This window comes from Elephas maximus, chromosome 10 (assembly GCF_024166365.1).
Source record: "Elephas maximus indicus isolate mEleMax1 chromosome 10, mEleMax1 primary haplotype, whole genome shotgun sequence".
NCBI classification, from domain to species: Eukaryota; Metazoa; Chordata; class Mammalia; order Proboscidea; family Elephantidae; genus Elephas; species Elephas maximus.
Window position 1 is genome coordinate 88,487,276 of NC_064828.1, and position 18,032 is coordinate 88,505,307.

At 39.0% G+C, this 18,032-nt stretch overlaps 1 protein-coding gene across 9 annotated transcripts in view; it reads left to right on the forward strand.

Moving 5' to 3' along the window:
* Nucleotides 1-18,032, forward strand: part of TTLL5 (tubulin tyrosine ligase like 5) — a 333,039-nt gene that overhangs the window by 128,095 nt on the left and 186,912 nt on the right. For all 9 annotated transcript variants that reach the window (XM_049898665.1, XM_049898667.1, XM_049898666.1 and 6 more), the window contains 5 exons: nt 3,038-3,076; nt 8,297-8,454; nt 9,434-9,740; nt 14,683-14,803; nt 17,606-17,752. In XM_049898665.1, coding sequence (XP_049754622.1) covers nt 3,038-3,076; nt 8,297-8,454; nt 9,434-9,740; nt 14,683-14,803; nt 17,606-17,752 — 772 coding nt within the window. The remainder of the gene's footprint in view (nt 1-3,037; nt 3,077-8,296; nt 8,455-9,433; nt 9,741-14,682; nt 14,804-17,605; nt 17,753-18,032) is intronic.

Below are 18,032 nucleotides of genomic sequence, written 5' to 3' on the forward strand. Positions count from 1 at the left end.
GAGCCTTGCAGAAAACCCGATATAATACCTCATTTTGCCAGGGTTTGTCATTAACTCTCAGCACTTTGTAAAATTTCCAAAAGCCAAAAATTAAGCCATAAATATCTTTAAGCCATCTCAGCAGTCACCCTAAACGTTATTCTTCATAAAGGAAAGCCCTTACTCAGTCTTCTTACTGTAGATATAGTTTTCACAGACATGATGACCTGTTGTGTGTGCATGTGTGTGTGTTTTTCTTGATGAGAAGAGATTACAATCACCAGATTAGGAAAGGTGGAGGGGAGGAAATTCACCAAAATAAATACACTGAGTCTTGTAAGAAATGACAACTGATATTTTCTGAATATAAGGGGAAATAGAGGAAAGTGGAAAATAGACATTGAAATTCAAATAGCACAATAATCAGGGATTACTTAGTCCCACTTACTTATAGTCCCTGAGACCTTACTGCAGTACAATTCAGTAATTGTTTATCAAAGTGAGACATCCTAATTATTCAGAGAAATTATATTATTTTTAGGATGTGTGCTTTTTTGAAGCATTCTTAAAACAGATACCTGGGTTTCAGCCATTTCTTGGAATTTCATGATCTGTTGTCAGGAAATAATATGGATTTCCAATTTCTCTATGCAAATTTATGGTAATTACTCTGTGGATTTAGTAATTACATTGTGTTGTTCTTAATGAAAGAAATCTTTGAATGTACTTACACATAAAAATAGAATGATGCAGGAAGCATTAAAAGATGAAAGGAATACACAGAGTCACTGTACCAAAAAGAATTGGCCGATGTTCCACCATTTCAAGAGATAGCATATGATCAAGAACCAGTGGTACTGAAGGAAGAAGATCGACCTGCATTGGCCAAAAACAAGGTTCCAGGAATAGATGGGATAGCAATTGAGATGCTTCAGCAAACAGATGCAATGCTGGAAGCACCCACTCATCTCTGCCAACATATTTGGAAGACAGCTACCTGGTCAACCGACTGGATAAAATCCATATCTGTGCTCATTCCAAAGAAAGGTGAGCCAACCAAATCCAGAAATCATCAAACAATATTGTTAATATCACATGCAAGAAAGATTTTGTGGAAGATAATTTAAAAATGGCTGCACCTGTACATGGACAGGGACCTGCCAGAAATTCAAGCTGGATTCAGAAGAGAACATGGAATGAGGGAGATCAATGCTGATATTAGATGGATCTTGGCTGAAAGCAGAGAATACCAGAAAGATGTTTACCTGTGTTTTATTGATTATGCAAAGCCATTCGACTGTGTGGATCAGAGATTGTGCACAACACTGCAAAGGATGGTCAATCTAGAACATTTAATTGTGCTTATATGCAACCTTTACATACACCAAGAGGCAGTTGTTGGAATAGAACACAGGATACTGCTTGGTTTAAAATCAGAAAAGGTGGGTGTCAGGGTTGTATCCTTTCTCCATATTTATTCAATCTGTATGCTGACCAAATAATCCAAGAAGCTGGACTGTATGAAGAACATGACATCACGACTGGGTGAAGACTCATTAACAATCTGCAATATGCAGGTGACACAACCTTGCTTGCTGAAAGTGAAGAAGACTTGAAGCACTGATGAGGATCAGAGACTACAGTCTTCAGTATGGATTACATCTCAACATAAAGAAAACAAAAATCCTCACAACTGGGCCAATAAGCAACATCATGATAAATGGAGAAAAGATTGAAGTTGTCAAGGATTTCATTTCACTTGGGTCCACAGCCAACACCCATGGATGCTGCAATCAGGTAATCGAATGACATGTTGCATTGAGCAAATCTGCAACAAAAGACCTCTTTAAAATGTTAAAAAGTAAAGTTGTCACTTTCAGGACTAAGGTGCACCTGACCCAAACATGGTATTTTCATTCACATCATATGCATGCAAAAAGTGTGTCCAATGAATAGGGAAGACTGAAGAAGAATTGATGGATTTGAATTATGGTGTTGGCAAAGAATATTGAATGTACCATGAATTACCAGAAGAATGAACAAGTTTGTCTTGGAAGAAGTATAGCCAAAATGTTCCTTAGAAGCAAGGATGGCAAGACTTAGTCTTACTTGCTTTGGACATGTTATCAGGAAGAAGCAGTGCTGGAGAAGGACATCATGCTTAGTAAAGTAGAAGGTCAGCGAGAAAGAAAGACCCTCAACAATATGTATTGACACAGTGGCTGCAACAATGGGCTCAAATATACCTATGATTGTGAGGATGGCACAGGACTGGGCAGTGTTTCATTCTGTTATACACAGGGTTGCTATGAGTTGGAACCGATTCGATGGTACCTAAGACCAATCAATATGCACATACACAAATGAATATGAGTAAAAGTGGGGAAAACCGGAAAAAAAAAAAATAATAATTGAGTGTTAAATTAAATGAAATTGAATGAGGATGGAAGTTTTAAAGGAGAAACAAAAGCCAATTTAAACACCAATGGTGCTTAGTTCCTGAGGTTAAATCCCAATCGTAGTTTAGAGACAATGGAGATCATCTCTTGAGTTTTTTTTTTTTTAAAACTGTGGAAAATCTATTTCTGACCAACATCCTTTTTGAACCCCATGAGAACTGAGATTGATCTTTTTCTCTAGTACATTTCCATAAAAGTGGAAAGAGCACTGAATCTGAGACCCGAGTCCTGGGTTCCAGTTTAACTTTTTAAGCTGTGACCCTGAGCATCTTGTCCTGCTTCTTCCTTTGTGTAATGGGGCTAATAATGACCTTCACATGGTGGTTGTGAGAAATAAGTGTGATTTGCTTTGTAAATAGATACGCAAGTAATTGTTAAGTGATAATTTTCTAGGTTTCATTTGTCCTTTTGTTTTGTCTTGAGCCTTTTTCAAGCTCCTAAAGTACTCTCCTTTTCTCTGAGAATGTTTTCAGCGCATCTCTCTGCCTCTTCTCGAAAATGCGGAACCTTAGCAGTAAAATTTTCAAGAGTGTATGTGTGAACTCAAAAGAATACTTGGATAGCATTCTCTAACTCAGTTGTCCTTTCTACTTCTGTAGGGGAAATCCAAGAAGAAGCTTATTGACAGGAAGAACACGGTAACTGATTTTTAAAGGTTGAGAAATTATTTCCATGAGCATAATGTATGACCATGCACAGATTAAACATGATACTTTATATAACCATTTTTAGTTTGGCTGAGCTTGAATAATAACATAAAAATGTTTTCTATTGAACCACTATTTTGTAGCCAGTTTTTACAAACTAAGGTTGGGATTTACTTTATTAAAGCTATAGACATACTTTTCAGCTAATGATAACGGTATTCTTGTTTGGCTGGGGGAGAGTTACCAGTGTTTTAACAAGATGTCAAACTACTGTCATGTTAGATTCAAATAAGAGTTTGTTTTTTGGCCTTGACTTCCTGGTGTGTACAGCTTTATACCTTAGGCGACTGAGCAGAGCCTGCTTCCAGTTTGCCACAGAACTAGAAGTGTGCAAAATATCTGTCACTCTTCATTTTGTCCGAGGAGAGAAAGAGTCTTAGAGGGAGGGCTAGGATGGCTTTGCCTAAATGAAGACTGGAACACAACAAAAACTCTTGAACCTAAACATAAGTATATATTCTGGTAATAGAGAGTTTGAGGCATAGATGCACATGCCTCTTTAAAAAACAAAAATGACAATGCTAATAAAGAAATCTTTTGTATGTAGCTTTTTGTTTTGCCTTTAAGAATTATTTAAAACAAACTTGGCTTCTCATCCACGCCCTTTGGAGTATACATCTAAGTTTTTCTTTAAAGGAGGAAAACATTACGCTTGTCATTTAATTAAGGGAGAAGTTGAGAGAAGTCAAGTTTGTAGCTTAACTCCAAATGCAAATCACACTTAAGGTTTTTTCCAGTTTGTGGTCAAGAAATATACCTCCTAGAGTATAATGCAATCAGTCTGAAAATTAAAAGACAAAAGAACCTTTAAAAGAATATTTAAAAGAATATTAAAGGTTTAAAAGAATATTTAAAAGAATATTAAAGGTTTAAAAGAATATTTAAAGGTCAATGGGTTTGTCCTTTTTCCATTTGTTTGCATTGGTTTTATTTTGCCATCAGTACAGGTTTTTCTGTAGAGATGTAAGTAAATGAAAACTAGAATCTGCTCTTTTCTAGTAGATATATATTACTATTTATTGAATGCAGAAGCATTCAGAGACAGTCATCATGTATTATCTTTATTTAGCTTACATTCATAATACTTCCAAACTAGAAATAGCCTAGGTGTCCAACAACATGAGAACAGATAAACTGTGGATTATTCACACAATGGACTACTGCTCAGCGATAAAAGGAATGTGAATACGGATACAAACATGGAGGCATCTCAAAAACATGTTGAATGAAAGAAGCCTTACACAAAAGAGTTCATACTGTATGATTCCACTTTTATGAAGTTCTGAAACATATAGTGAGAAAATTCAGAGCAGTGGCTGCCTCTAGGGGCATAAGGGTGGAATTGACTGGGAATGGGCACGAGAACCTTCTGAGGTGATTCTAATGTTTTATACATAAAGTTTTTATTACATAGTTCTGCACATTTGTCAAAACTCATCAAATGAATAATGAAGACTTGGATATTTCACTGTATGTAAATTTTACCTCCTCCCCCAAAAAGTGGAGGGGAGCTATAAGACAAATATTGATCTCTAACTGCAGATCATATGGATGCTAAATTGTTTAGGATTGAAGTACACTGATGTTTGTAACTTACTTTGAAATGCTTTAAAAATCAGATGGATTGATGGGTAAATAGAAGAAAGGATTGCTGGATATATGTGTGATGGAACAAGTATAGTAAAAGGTTAATTATGGAAACAAGGTGGCAGGTATATGGGTATTCACTGTGTAGTTCTTTAAACATTTCACTCTAAGTATTTTCATAATAAAATGTTGGAAAAATAAAATAGGTGTAGCTAAAAGGCATTGGAAACCCTGGTGGCATAGTGGTTAAGTGCTACAGCTGTTAACCAAAGGGTTGGCAGTTTGAATCCACCAGGTGCTCCTTGGAAACTCTATGGGGCAGTTCTACTCTGTCCTGTAGGGTCTCTGTGAGTCGGAATCAACTCAATGGCACTGGGTTTGGTTTTTTTGTTTTTAAAGGCATTGCAATTTATTTATAGAGAATTCAGTTGTTTATTAATTAGCAAATATTTATGGCATGTCAGCTGTGTGCTGGGCGGTCTCCTAAGCATCTCTGACACAGTGATCAACAAGAGAAGCACGGTCCTTGCCCTTATAGAGCCGTGATTCTTGCTCATCAGATTTTACCCCTTCCCCAGTATCCCCTATCCTCTGTCCCTTCTACTAGTTAGGATTTATTTGTCTATCCAGGGCTTCTTAGTTTATAGTTATTATTTTAAAATATCTCTGTTTATTAGGAAATTGTTAGTAGCTTTTCTGTATCTCTGATCTTTTAGTCTTCATATTATCAGAAGCTTTTTACTGTGGTGTGATGTTGAGAATGGTGCTGAAATAAATCTCTTTATCCTGAAAAAAAGTTTTTTTTTTATTATTGGCTGCAACAGTGGGCCCAGACATACCTACTACTGTAAGGATGACACAGGACCGGGCAACATTTCGTTCTGTTATACGTGGGGCTGCTACGAGTTGGAAGTAACTCGACAGCGCCTAACAAGAACAACGACGTCCTGAAAGATAGAGTTCTTGGGCGATGCAGGCAGGAAGAATTATAAACACTCTTGTTTTTATAATGGACATTGTTTCATGAGAACAGACACTGAGCTTTAGTTTTTTGAAGTGTCAGGTTAACTCCCACCCACTTAATCAGAATGAGCCAAAACATTAAGCTATCTCAACTCACATTCAGTTTTTGAAAGATGTCTTTGGAGGGAGGAATGTTTATGTGCCTGCAGGACAGAGATGTTAGTTATAGCCATAGAGTTTGCCTGTAGCATTACCAAGTTTGACTGAGTTGGTCATTCATTCAAATAAATGGCATTTGATTTGTTTTATTTTCTTTATGATTTAATTGGCTGAAAACCTATTTTTCACAGTTTTTTTTTTTGTTTTCTTTTTGTTTTTTGAGGTTCATTCTTAGGGACTGTGATAAGCTGGGTTTGAACTATTTTCAAAGTTTGTTAATTTTTTCCCATTTTTACCCCTAGTGTCAGGACCTTCCCTGTTCTTGGCTCAGTTTTCTGTTCTGGAGAGAAGGCCTTCATAAGATTTATCATCTACTCTGTCCACTCATAAATTCCTATCAAAAAGCCCTAAATAGATCAAAAGGCACAGCCTTTCCTTCTTATTCAGAGACTGAAAACTCCCAAAGGAATTAGGATGATTCCTTGACCTCAAAGGGAATATGCTCAGAAACAAGACCCTTTAACAAGTAGAATTCTTGAGAGAGTTCAGAGCCAACCAGTTTTGAATATACAGAGTTGGCTGCCTGTTTTCAGTCACTGACATGGATACTTCTTTTCCGACTCAATGACCTGGAGCTCTCTCTCTCTTTGGTGACCTATCACCTCTGTCTGCCTTGTACTTTGCCCTTAAGTGCTTGTCTGGACTAAGCCAGATGTCAGTCACTTTCCTAATTTGGGATTTGTTTTACTTTAACTAATGCCTAACATAACTGCTGCCATCTGCTTCTCCCCACCCTTTTTCTCATTCATAACCTGATTGAATTTGGCCTTGTCCTTCATCTGCCAGCCCTTGTGCACTAAACCAAGGGCACAATGGACAAATCTCACCTTCATTGCTGCTGTGTGGTAAGGATCAGCAGAATCCAATTTCTGAAGTGTGGAAATGGATCCTGTCCTCACGTTCCCACTTCACCACCCTCATCACTAGCTGCTAATGTAGTGTACTCTCAGCCCCAGCTACCCAGAGCTAGGTCAGAGCTCACACTTTAGAAGGACACCTTCTCTCAGACTGCCACATAGGCAGACACAAGTGCCTTTCTAGCTCTCACTGCCCCTCTGGGTTCATTAATTCTCTGGAACGACTCATAATCTCACAGAGAATATACCATCCTTACAGCTGAAACTTTATTACAGCCAAAAAAGATACAAATGAAGAGACACATAGGGTGAGGTTGGGGAGGGCTCACAGTATGAATCTTCCGTGTCCCCACGAGGGGATCCACTACCCTCTTCTGTGCATCATCACCAACCAGGAAGCTCCATCTGAGCCTCAGGGTTCAGGGTTCTTATCAGCCTCAGTACATGGCCATGATAGATTGAAACATGCCTCATAAGATTTAGTCAGCATTGGCCTCCAAGTCCCTCTTGGTGGGGTCAGCCCCCACTCATTAGCCTCAGGTGTTGATACGGTTCAAAAGAACTGAAAAGAAGGGCCAAACTGCTTTTTTGCAAGGTGATACCATACCTCTCACCTTGTGTGTGCCTCTGACTCTTAACTCCTGGCTGCTGTTCAATACCTGGAGAGTCCCTGCCACCTCTCTCCATCTCCTATAAAAAAAAAAAAAATTAATATCTAAAGGAGGAACAGGAGCTTTGGCAAGTGCACATGTTGGAGTGCTGCGTGAGGCTTGATGAGTCCCTAGGTGACAGTAGCTTTTCATTTAGACACTTCTCCTGTGACTCTTGGTCAGTATCCCACCTCCATATACACAGATTATTAGCCATGCCTCCCTTCATCTTAATCTTTACTTTATATTTATTAAATATTGTTCACATTCAACAGGATATTTATAACATAGGAGCTCTGGTGGCACAATGGTTAAGTGCTCAGCTGCTAACTGAAAGGTTGGCAGTTTGAACCACTAATTGCTCCATTGGAGAAAGATGTGGCAGTCTGCTTCTGTAAAGATTACAGCCTTGGAAACCCTATGGGACAGTTCTGCCACATCCCATAGGGTTGCTATGAGTCAGAATTGACGTGGCAACAGGTTGGTAAGGTATAATGAATAACAATAAAACAAATACCTCTTGCCACCACCCATCTAGAGTTCATATGTTACTAGTATTTCTTAGTCATTTTAAGGTGGCACTTTATGATCCCCACAACAAAGTAATAGCTATATTATTGAGTACTTTAAAAGTACTTAAATGTTGTCTTCAAATGTATCTTTGCTGTCAGAATATTTTACAAATTCAGACAGGCCATTAGCAAAGTTTTAATGTAGATTCCAAACATGCTACTCATTTATCTGTCAAACCTTTTAGAATTCACTACAGTTACCATGTCTAGTCTGTCATCATTACAGAATTCTGTCATGCTTGGCAGGGTAATAGAGGAGAGAAATTTCTGAAGGCTGGAGCTACTATATTGTTTTTTCTTTAGAATGGCTTCTGAAGGACCACCAGAATTGAAGGTAGAGAGTATGAATTCAAAGGCTAAGCTGCATGCTGCTCTTTATGAGAGGAAGCTCCTGTCTCTGGAGGTGCGAAAACGTAGACGCCGGAGTGGCAGATTGAGAACAATGAGGCCAAAATACCCAGGTACCTGCTGGTGAGCTTTCACCAAACTCCATTATCTGGGGCCTGCTAGACTCTGTTAACTAGTTTTTTAATCAATACTTAATAAGTCAGAATCTCCCTGATCATATATACTTAATTCTTTCACGGTAGTCTTTTACTATGAAACTATTTCCAAAGAATTAAAAGTTTTTAAACCTTCCATTCTATAATATGTGTATTGAAGAATATCTGAAGCACCCACATATTGGCTTTTGCTCTTATTCCAGCATCATGTAAATACCTGATACTCTAGATATATTATTAGCTTAAGTTTAATGGAATCCTCAGCATTATTGTTCAGATTTTTATGATTAGGCATTAAGCTCACTTTATCCTTTGGCATTGTGGAATAGTGTAAACATTTCAGATGTGAGCAGACAAGGGGAACTTTCTTTCTATCCCAGATTCTGCCCTGTTCCTGCAGGTCTGTTTCTCACTGCCTGCCTGTCTGCCTGCCTGACTTTTTTTTTTTTTTTTTTTTTTTACCTCCTCCGCTCCTTTGCTGAGCCCTTGTATTAGGCAGCATTTTCGTCACTGGGTTTACGTTGGTGAATAAGAAAATTGTAGTCCCTGTCCTCATAAGGCTTACAGTGAGTGGAGGAGAAGGGTAATGAGTAAGCACAGGACAGAAATATATTCCTCTGCTCTTTGTACCTCTGTGAAGTGTGCCCTTCTAAAAATCTAACACACTGTGGCGATTACTCAGCTAAGATTTTTTTTTTTTGCCTTATGTTGTGAGAGAGCCATTTGTATTATGCTGAGAAACACCAACTCTAATGGAGATTATTAATAGGTTCTTAACTATGTAAGTTTGAGAGTGACCTGTGCATGATGATACTTTTGTGCCTTGTGTGTGGTCTGGTTTAGAAACGGGTTTTTACTAAAAAAATAAAAGGAAGGTATTGGGAGAGAGGAAAATTTAATCCTTTTTTCAGCAACATTAGTGATTCTTCGCATTTAGTGATTACCCAACCAGCTGAAATGAATGTTAAAACTGAGACAGAGAGTGAAGAGGAGGATGAAGTTGCACTAGACAATGATGATGAAGAGCAGGAAGCTTCCTTGGAGGAGTCTGCAGGGTCCCTTGGAGAAAATCAAGCCAAATGTACACCCTCATTGACCGTTGTGGTAGAAAATTCACCCAAAGAAACTTCTTTGAAAGTTCCTGAATGGAGTAATAAAGGTGAACAGAGCTGCAAAATTGAGACTCAGGAACCAGAACCTAAATTTAACCTGATGCAGATTCTACAGGATAATGGAAATCTTAGGTATGTACCTTTTATAATTATAATACTGATGATAGCCACTGTGTACCAGGTACTGCACTAATGACTTTACACCCATTTTTTAAATTTAACATTCACAGCAGTTCTATGAAATAATGACCATGATTAGATATTGCTATTCTCAAGGAAACTCAGCCCTAGAGAAATTAAGTAACCTGTCCAAGGTAGAGCTATGATAACAAATTCAGATCTCATAGACCCCACCAAATATTTGTTGGGTATTAGTGTCACTTGTCCCTGGGGGGTGCAACCAGTTAAGTGCTCAGCTGCGGGCTGAAAGAGGGGCAGTTCGAACCCACCCAGAGGCACCTTGAAAGAAAGGCCTGGTGATCTACTTCCAAAAAAATTAGCAATTGAAAACCCTATGGAGCACCGTTCTGCTCTTTCACAGCATAGGGTCACCATGAGTCTGAATCAACTTGACAGCAATTAGTTTGTTTTGGTTTTTGTTAGTGTCAGTCACTGAGAGCACAATGTGACTGAGACAAGGAGCTTAAGCAGCTCATGATTTTCATATGGGAGACCCTTAAAGAGGTAGAACTATGACTCCAGCGTGAACAAGTGCTCTTCCAAACCAAACTCATTGCTGTTGAGTTGATTCCAACTCATCGCAACCCTATAGGGCAGAGTAGAACTGCCCCGTAGGGTTTCCAAGGCTGTAATCTTTACAGAAGCAACATCTTTCTTCCATGGAGCGGCTTGTGGGTTCAAACCACCAGCCTTTCATATAGCAGCCAAGCACTTACCTACTGCTCCAACAAGGCTCCTTCAAGTGCTCTTAGGGATACAGAAAAAGTAGGAATTGGTCTTAGGAGGATTAGAAAGACATATAGAGGAGGCAACATTTGAACCAGGCCTTGACTAATGAGTAGGATTTCAGGGGGTTTGGAAAGTGACAGACAGGCATAGGTGTGCTAAGTAGAGGAAGTAAAGGCACAGAGTGTGAGACTGCAGTCATTCAGCCAGTCCCTCAACAGATATTTATTAAGTTCCTGCTGTGTGCCAGGAATTGTGCTAGGCTATGTAATGTTACAGTAGAGGACAGGATAGGCTTGTGGAGCTTACGGTCCAGTGTGGGAGACAGTAAACAAAGAAACAAGGTAATTTCAGGCAGCGAGAAGTGCTAAGATGATGAAAAAAGGATGTAGTGGTAGAGAGTAATCAAGCAGAGATTACTTTAGATTGTGGTGATTGGAGACTGTGAAAGGTGGTGACCTTTGAGGTGAGCCCCGAATGAATGGTGCAAAGGAGTAAGTGATGCAAATATCAGGGGCAGAATATTCTAAGCAAACCAGCAAGTACAAAGCCCTTGAAACTGGAATGAGCTTAGTGTATTTGAGAAGTACATATCAGAGTGGTGGAGTTCGATGGAGGAAAAGGTGTGGTAAGATATGAGGCTGAAAAGATTGGATGCTGTTACATTATAAAGGACCTTAGGAGGAGCCTGGGCTTTATTTTTTAGATTGGATCATTTTTAAGCAGATGAGTTATATGGATAGAACTTGTTTTAGAAAGCGAATTCTGGTTGCAATATGGAATAGTGATTGGTGAAAGGAGAAACTAAAGGCAGGAAGGTGAGTCAGAGGACTGTTCACAATAGCCCAGAGCCAGCAAGATGAAGGCCTTGACCAGAGCAGTGGTTATCAGAATGGAGAGAATGGATGGATGGACTCAGCGACATTTGCAAGGTAAATTAACAGGGCTTGGTCTCTGATTAGGTGTAAGAACTCCAAAGAGATTGAGTTTTCCAAATTTGGCGACTTCATAATGCCATTAGTCAATATAAGGAACATAGTTGTTGGTTTCAAAATAGAAATAATGCATTTCACTTGGGACACTGTGAGGTGGAAGTGGTCTGGGATAAAGATGGCCAGTAGACAGATGGGAATACAGCTTTGTAGGTCAGGGTCGAACAGATTGTGCAGTTGATAGTTAAAGCCTTCAGAATGGATGAGTTGGTCCAATTCAGTTTAGTTCCACAAGTGTAGACAAGGAGAAAAGGAAGAGAATTAAGCCCTGGAAAACATCAGCTTTGAGTGGGTGGGTCCTCAAACAGACCAGGAAATAGCAGTTGGATAAGTAGGCATAAAAGTGGGAGGGAATACTATGGCAAAAGCTATTAAGATGAGAGTTTCAGGTCTGTAGAGTGTCTCGGAGAGCTCAAGATAGGATGAGGAGTGAAAGCAGATGCCTGGATGTGTGACCTAGAGTGGACAGAGTGCATGGAAGAGCAATTGTGAGCTGAGGAATTAAGAAAGCAAGTGTAAACTAACTTTTTTTTAGAGGATTTAGCAATGAAAGGGAGGTGAGAATGCATCGGGGAAAGAGCAAACTAAGAGAAGGGAATTTTCTTTACGATAGGGATTCTTGACCTTTTTTATAGACTAAGGGTAAGGGTTTGATGGCAAGAGGAATAAAAATGCAGAAATGGATATATTAATGAAGAAGAGTCCTAAAGGAAGGTGGAAAGAGGCCACTGAAGAAGTCAGGAAAAAAAAAAAAAAAGAATGTATGGAATGAACACAGTAGTTAGAAGTTGAGGAGGAAAGATGTTTAGGGCCTTATGCATCATGGCCTTTATTTTCTCAGTTAAGCTAAAAGTCAGTTCTTGTACTGAGAGGGTAGAGGTGACACTGGGTTTTAAGGGGCTGGGGTGGGAGCGGGGGTAAAGTTAAAGTTTGGAACAGTGTTGTGGAGACAAGAACAGTTCCGTTAGTAGAGAGCACACTGAGCCCAATCAGAAGACCTTGGCTCTGGCTGTTGCACTGTTACCAATTGGCTACATGGTCATAGAGAATTTGCAGGGCTTCTCTAGGCCTCAGTTCCCTTTTCTGTCAAGCTGCAGTATGAGATTTTTAAAATTGTGCTTCCTAGAGGGGAAAAATTGAAAATAAAATGTTTAAAAACCACTGGACTATATTCTGAAGTCCTTTCCAGGAATAACATTCCATTTAGCTATTATAGAAATAAATTATTTCTTCATACATTTTATGGATCTCACTCTTAATGAGTAAACTCTTGTCATTGCAGTTTGTTTCCATGAAAATCAGTGGTTTTCAGACTGTTCCCTGGGCCTGCCTATGGTTCTGTGGAGCGTCCCAGCCGCTGCTGAGGGGCCAGGAGAAGGTTAATGGCAAGGGCTTTGGGCTTCAGGCCCCAGCCCCCTAGCTGTATATTTTATATACCCAGGATCCACATAAGCTTTTGTTTTTTAAAAAATAGTTTCCTTCAGTGTAAATCATTCTGGTTTTCATTCTTTCATCTTGTTTGTTTCTTTGTTGCAAATGAGTAGCTGACCAGTGTGCCCAGAACCTTAGGGGGAATCTTCAGTTAACATCCCAGGGATCTTTTTAATAAGGTCCATAGAAATGGAAAACTGCACATGTTCGTTTGATTTGCAGCAAAAGAGTGATGAAAATCTCAATTTATAATCAAGAATTCCCTTATCCAAAAAACCTTCCTGTTTTAGTATTAGGAACTAATCAATGAAATTGAGTATTCTGTTATATTTGGAGGTGTCTGAAACAAGCCATTTCTAGATCATTATATTGCAAGTGAACTTGACTAAAATTGAGGATCTTTTTCATTTATTTCAACTTGAAAATAATTTGTTGTAGAGGTAAAGTTTATTGGAATGGTTGAGGGGAAAGTGGTATATAGCCTCAAGGTGGACAAGAACATGATTGGTGTCCTTGTTGAGGAACATTTGAAAATATAAATGGATTGTTTCAAAGTCATATTGTGCTCCAATAAAGTATACCTCTTAGTAACAAAGATCTATCCTTCTATTGTTTATATTTCATATTCTGAAGATCCTATGTATTAAACTCTCAAAAGCAAATCTACTACCCAATCTGACTCCTGTCCCCTCTAATCCCTCCAAAGCACACATAGAAGCTAAGCCTACTAAGGATTTCCAGTTTACTCTGGACAAATCCTTCATCCTAACCTTGGGAACAGTGAGTAGAAAGCTTTCAGTGATTGCATGTGTGAGGATTGTAAACAGAGTTTGTGTTGGGCCCTAATCTTCGCTGATGTAATTTTGGCTACAGCGTCAGAAGGCCGATCAGCTGAAGTAACCAAAATCTAGCCTGAAAGAAAACAGATCTGCTGCAATTAACAGCTAAAGTGAAAATCATTGGTGTCTCTCTGGTACTTCTGTATTCCAGACTACAGCTTCATCACATTTCCTTGGTTCCAACCTAGACCACCAAGCAGAAAGCCACTGGGTTCTTCAGTGATGTCGCTGAGGTGCTTTTCACTGTATTTAAGGATTTCTTTTCTCTGAGAGAACATCTGGGCCTGTCCTGGCCTGGCAGTTCATCTATGCCAAACTCTGTTGGACCTCACTCACTTGTTCTGGGCTCCAGCCACTCCTGTCTTTTAGTTGAGAAAATCATGACCTTAACATTTGGTCTCAAAAGTGCCTTTGTAGGATTTATGTATTTCCTGCCTTGGAGGCTTTTGCACACCAAAAATACTAGTTGCCATAGCAAAATCCATACTTTTGCTCTGACTGATAAGTGTGTTCTTAAGGGCCTCCAAGGCAGAAAACCTTTCCACATTAATACAGAGTTCTCATCAAGATTCAATACTTCTGTCCATTCCCCCAGGAAAGTTGTTAAAAAGTTCAAAGAATAAGGTATAAGAGTAGGAGACTGATTTTCTATTCTTGTTTATTTATTTTTTTTCCATGCTTACAATGAGAAAATAAACAGGAATCTCCACTTCTGATTCTTTTAATAGAAAAAAAAAAATCTCATGCTGTTTAGAAGGAATCTATTCAGTGACTGTATGATGGGCTTCATATTTCTTAGCCGTCTTAATAGAAGGATCCTTAAAGGCCAGTTTGAAACAGGCGAGTACACATGTGGTAGGCTTACAATTCTGTCTTATAACGGTATGTTGTTTTGGATTTCTATAGCAAAGTGCAGGCCCGAATAGCATTCTCTGCCTATCTCCAGCATGTTCAAATTCGCCTGATGAAAGACAGTGGAGGTCAAACGTTCAGTGCCAGTTGGGCCGCCAAAGAGGATGAACAGATGGTGAGGCTCTTCTTGTTGGAAACTTTTGACTTTCCTTCCTCCTACCCCCTCCCCCCCTTATTAGGGTTAAGAGTAATACAGCAATATAGTCTGGTGAAAGAATTATTACATACTATAGTTTATTTTTTTTTTATAGTTTATAGGTTTTTCTTACTTTAACTTGAAGTACATCTTTGATCTGGAGCCTTGCTTTTCATCGGTAGTGAGGGCATCGATTTATTGCATTCTGAATATGGAAATCGGTAGCTCGTTCTATGTCAATCCCTGTGCAAAGCCCTCAAAAAGAATAACAGTTTACAAAGTCCTTTGTCAAACATCCTCACATTTTAAGTCTTTTGAAGTCGGCATTATCATCCCTATTTTACAGAAGAGGAAACAAAGGCCCAGAGAAGGGAAGTAACTTGCCTGTTGTTTGACAGCTTGTTTGTGGTGAAACTAGAACTTGGATCCAGATGTTAGTATTGTAAATCACTTGCTCTTCCATTGTTTTCATGCATTGTAGACATTGATTTTCAGCCCCGAGGGGTCGAGTGAACACCTTGAAAGTCAACATCTTATGACAGGCTCTCTCAGAATATACCATCCTTTCACTTAAGGTTTTTTTTTTTTTAAACTAGTTGCAACTTTATAAAATTCTTAGATCCCTGGAATCAAACTTGCCTATTTTTATTACACTGCTGGGGTAATAATTTTTATTGTATCTCAGTCATTCCAACGTGCCTGGGATATACTATCCTAGCGAGATTTTTCTTTTTGGATGAGATTGACAGGGAGCTTCAAGCTCTTTGGTAAGGTCAGAGTTTATAGAAGAAGCCACGGCCCTTTCTTAGCCTTTATGACAACAGAGATTTGTCACCAAAAAGAAAGGGTCCTTTAATTCTGAGAATGCTCCATTCTTTAGCCAGTTCAGTTGTGCCTCTACTGTAGTTTTTAGCTCTCCGCATACAAAAGGCAGGTCTTTATGCCAGGCTTATTATAAAAAGCAACTCGTGAATTTAAAGTAGCCAATGCAACCCAGAGATAAAACCTTGAATGTTGTGAATAATCCTTCAACCATCAGTGGAAAATGTTAGCTCTGCTCTTTCCAAGTGGAAAATTGAAACTGCCTTTTCGAGAGTCAGCTTGTCTGCTCCACTCTGAAAAAAATGTTTTAATATAACAGCTTAAACCACCCTATAGTAAAGACAGCAGAGTAGAACTATGAAATCCAACCCTCTGGTTATGAGGCTGTTTCTTTATGCTGTAGTAAATTGGCATCAAAGGACAGTGAGCTAAAATCAAATTCAAGAAAAAAAAAAAAGCTCAGAAAAGAAGAGCTATTGCAGATGCTGACTTGGAGTTCCCATAGGATTTCTGTGGGGCCTTCTACCAGCATATTTAGGATGACCGCTGTAGAACTTAATAACAGTTCTGTAAATTCCTTTTAGAAAATGTGTCTAGAGAGCAAATGCTAGCCTCTTCCATGAAGATTGTGGCAATGGTCTTGCTTATGAGGAAGGTAGGTATAAAATTGCCCTCTTCAGTCTAGGTTACGGTTAGGGTTAGAGATTCTTTATCACATAACACACAGAGGGCACATCAGCGGAAGGTTCCAAAAGCCATCATCTTTAGATGATTTTAATGTTTTAAGACACGTATCTCTAGGACCCATGGCCTTACAAAACCTTTCTATGAAGCATTTGTGATGTTATGAACGATCCAATTAGTATCGGTTCAGATTTCAGAATTCTTTGGCCCCATATCAAATGAGATGCATCCTTTCTGCCTCTTCATGACCTTCCACTGTGTCCTCCTTGGCAACCTCCAGCTCTAAAAGTGTCCTATTCATGAGGAAGAAAAGAAAAAAAAAAATGTTTTCTCCTTTCAGGCTACTATGCCAGTTTATTCATTCCCTTTTTCGCTAAACTTTTCAAGTTAGTAGTTTCTACATATCATCTGTATTCTTCATTACCCATGCATTTCTTAACCTCTTGCTTCTACCTCCTTTATTCTCCTGAAATTGTTCTCTTGTAATTCTCTTAGTGGCCAGATCCAGGGTCCTCCCCAGCCTCTCGGAAGCATTTGACATAGGAACCCTTTTCTCTCTTGATTTTCATGACACTGTTTTTTCCTTGGTTTCTTTCTTACTTTTCTAATGTGCCTCCCCTGTTTTTTTCTGATTATTTCTCATCTTTCATATCCACAAGTATGAATATTTCCATATTCTTTCTCTACCTTCCCACCTTTGATTTTACCTGCTTCCATAGTTTTAGTTTTCACTAACTGACCTTGGAGCGCTGGTGGCGCAGTGGTTAAGAGATTGGCTGCTAACCAAAAGGTTGGCAGTTCAACTCCACCAGCTGCTCCTTGAAAACCCTATGCAGTTTTACTGTGTCCCGTAGAGTCACTATGAGTTGGAATCTACTCGATGGCAACAGGTTTAACTAACCTTGAATGCAGCCTTCCTTAGATAGCTTTCTTTGCTCACCCTGTAAGAAATGATACCTGCTCTTTGAATTATTATAATATATCTATATACGTATCGTGGTACTTTTACAACTACTACTTAATTGTATAGTTATTTGCATACATATTGGCTTTTTATTTTTTGATGCTAATTTATTGAGGGAAGAGAATAAGTTGAATTTTGTTCTGTCTTTCCGTATTTTTCTTATATGTAACATGTTTGCTTCTGGGTACTTATTTGTCGACACTTACAGTATACCTCTTCTCACATCTCTATTGCCTAATGCCTTCATAATTTGTCTTCTGTTGCCTAACACAGCCTCCGCTTTTTTTCCTCTATGACTCTTTAATTTATAGGAACTGGTGGTTCGTTTTCTTAAGCGAGCGTCAAGCAACCTCCAGCATTCATTGAGGATGGTATTACCCAGTCGACGATTGGCACTGCTGGAACGCAGGAGAATCCTGGCCCACCAGCTGGGTGACTTTATTATTGTGTACAGTAAGGTAAGTGGTTTATTTGTTAATCTTGTGCTTTAGATTGCTACACACTGTTAGAAACAGGTGAGAAGCCTCTCTCCGTCTCAGTGGAGAGGTCCTTCTCTTCTCTAACATTATCACCCCGTGTGTTATTGTCATGGGGAACAGGAACCCCACACCTTAACCCAGGTGGGCTGAAGAGCTACTTGGTACTTCTCAAGGCCATAGTTCACCTATAAAAAGGCACATTCCTTTTGAGATGTATTGTACTTGAGGTGACTCCTGGGCTATATGAATAATTTGCCTT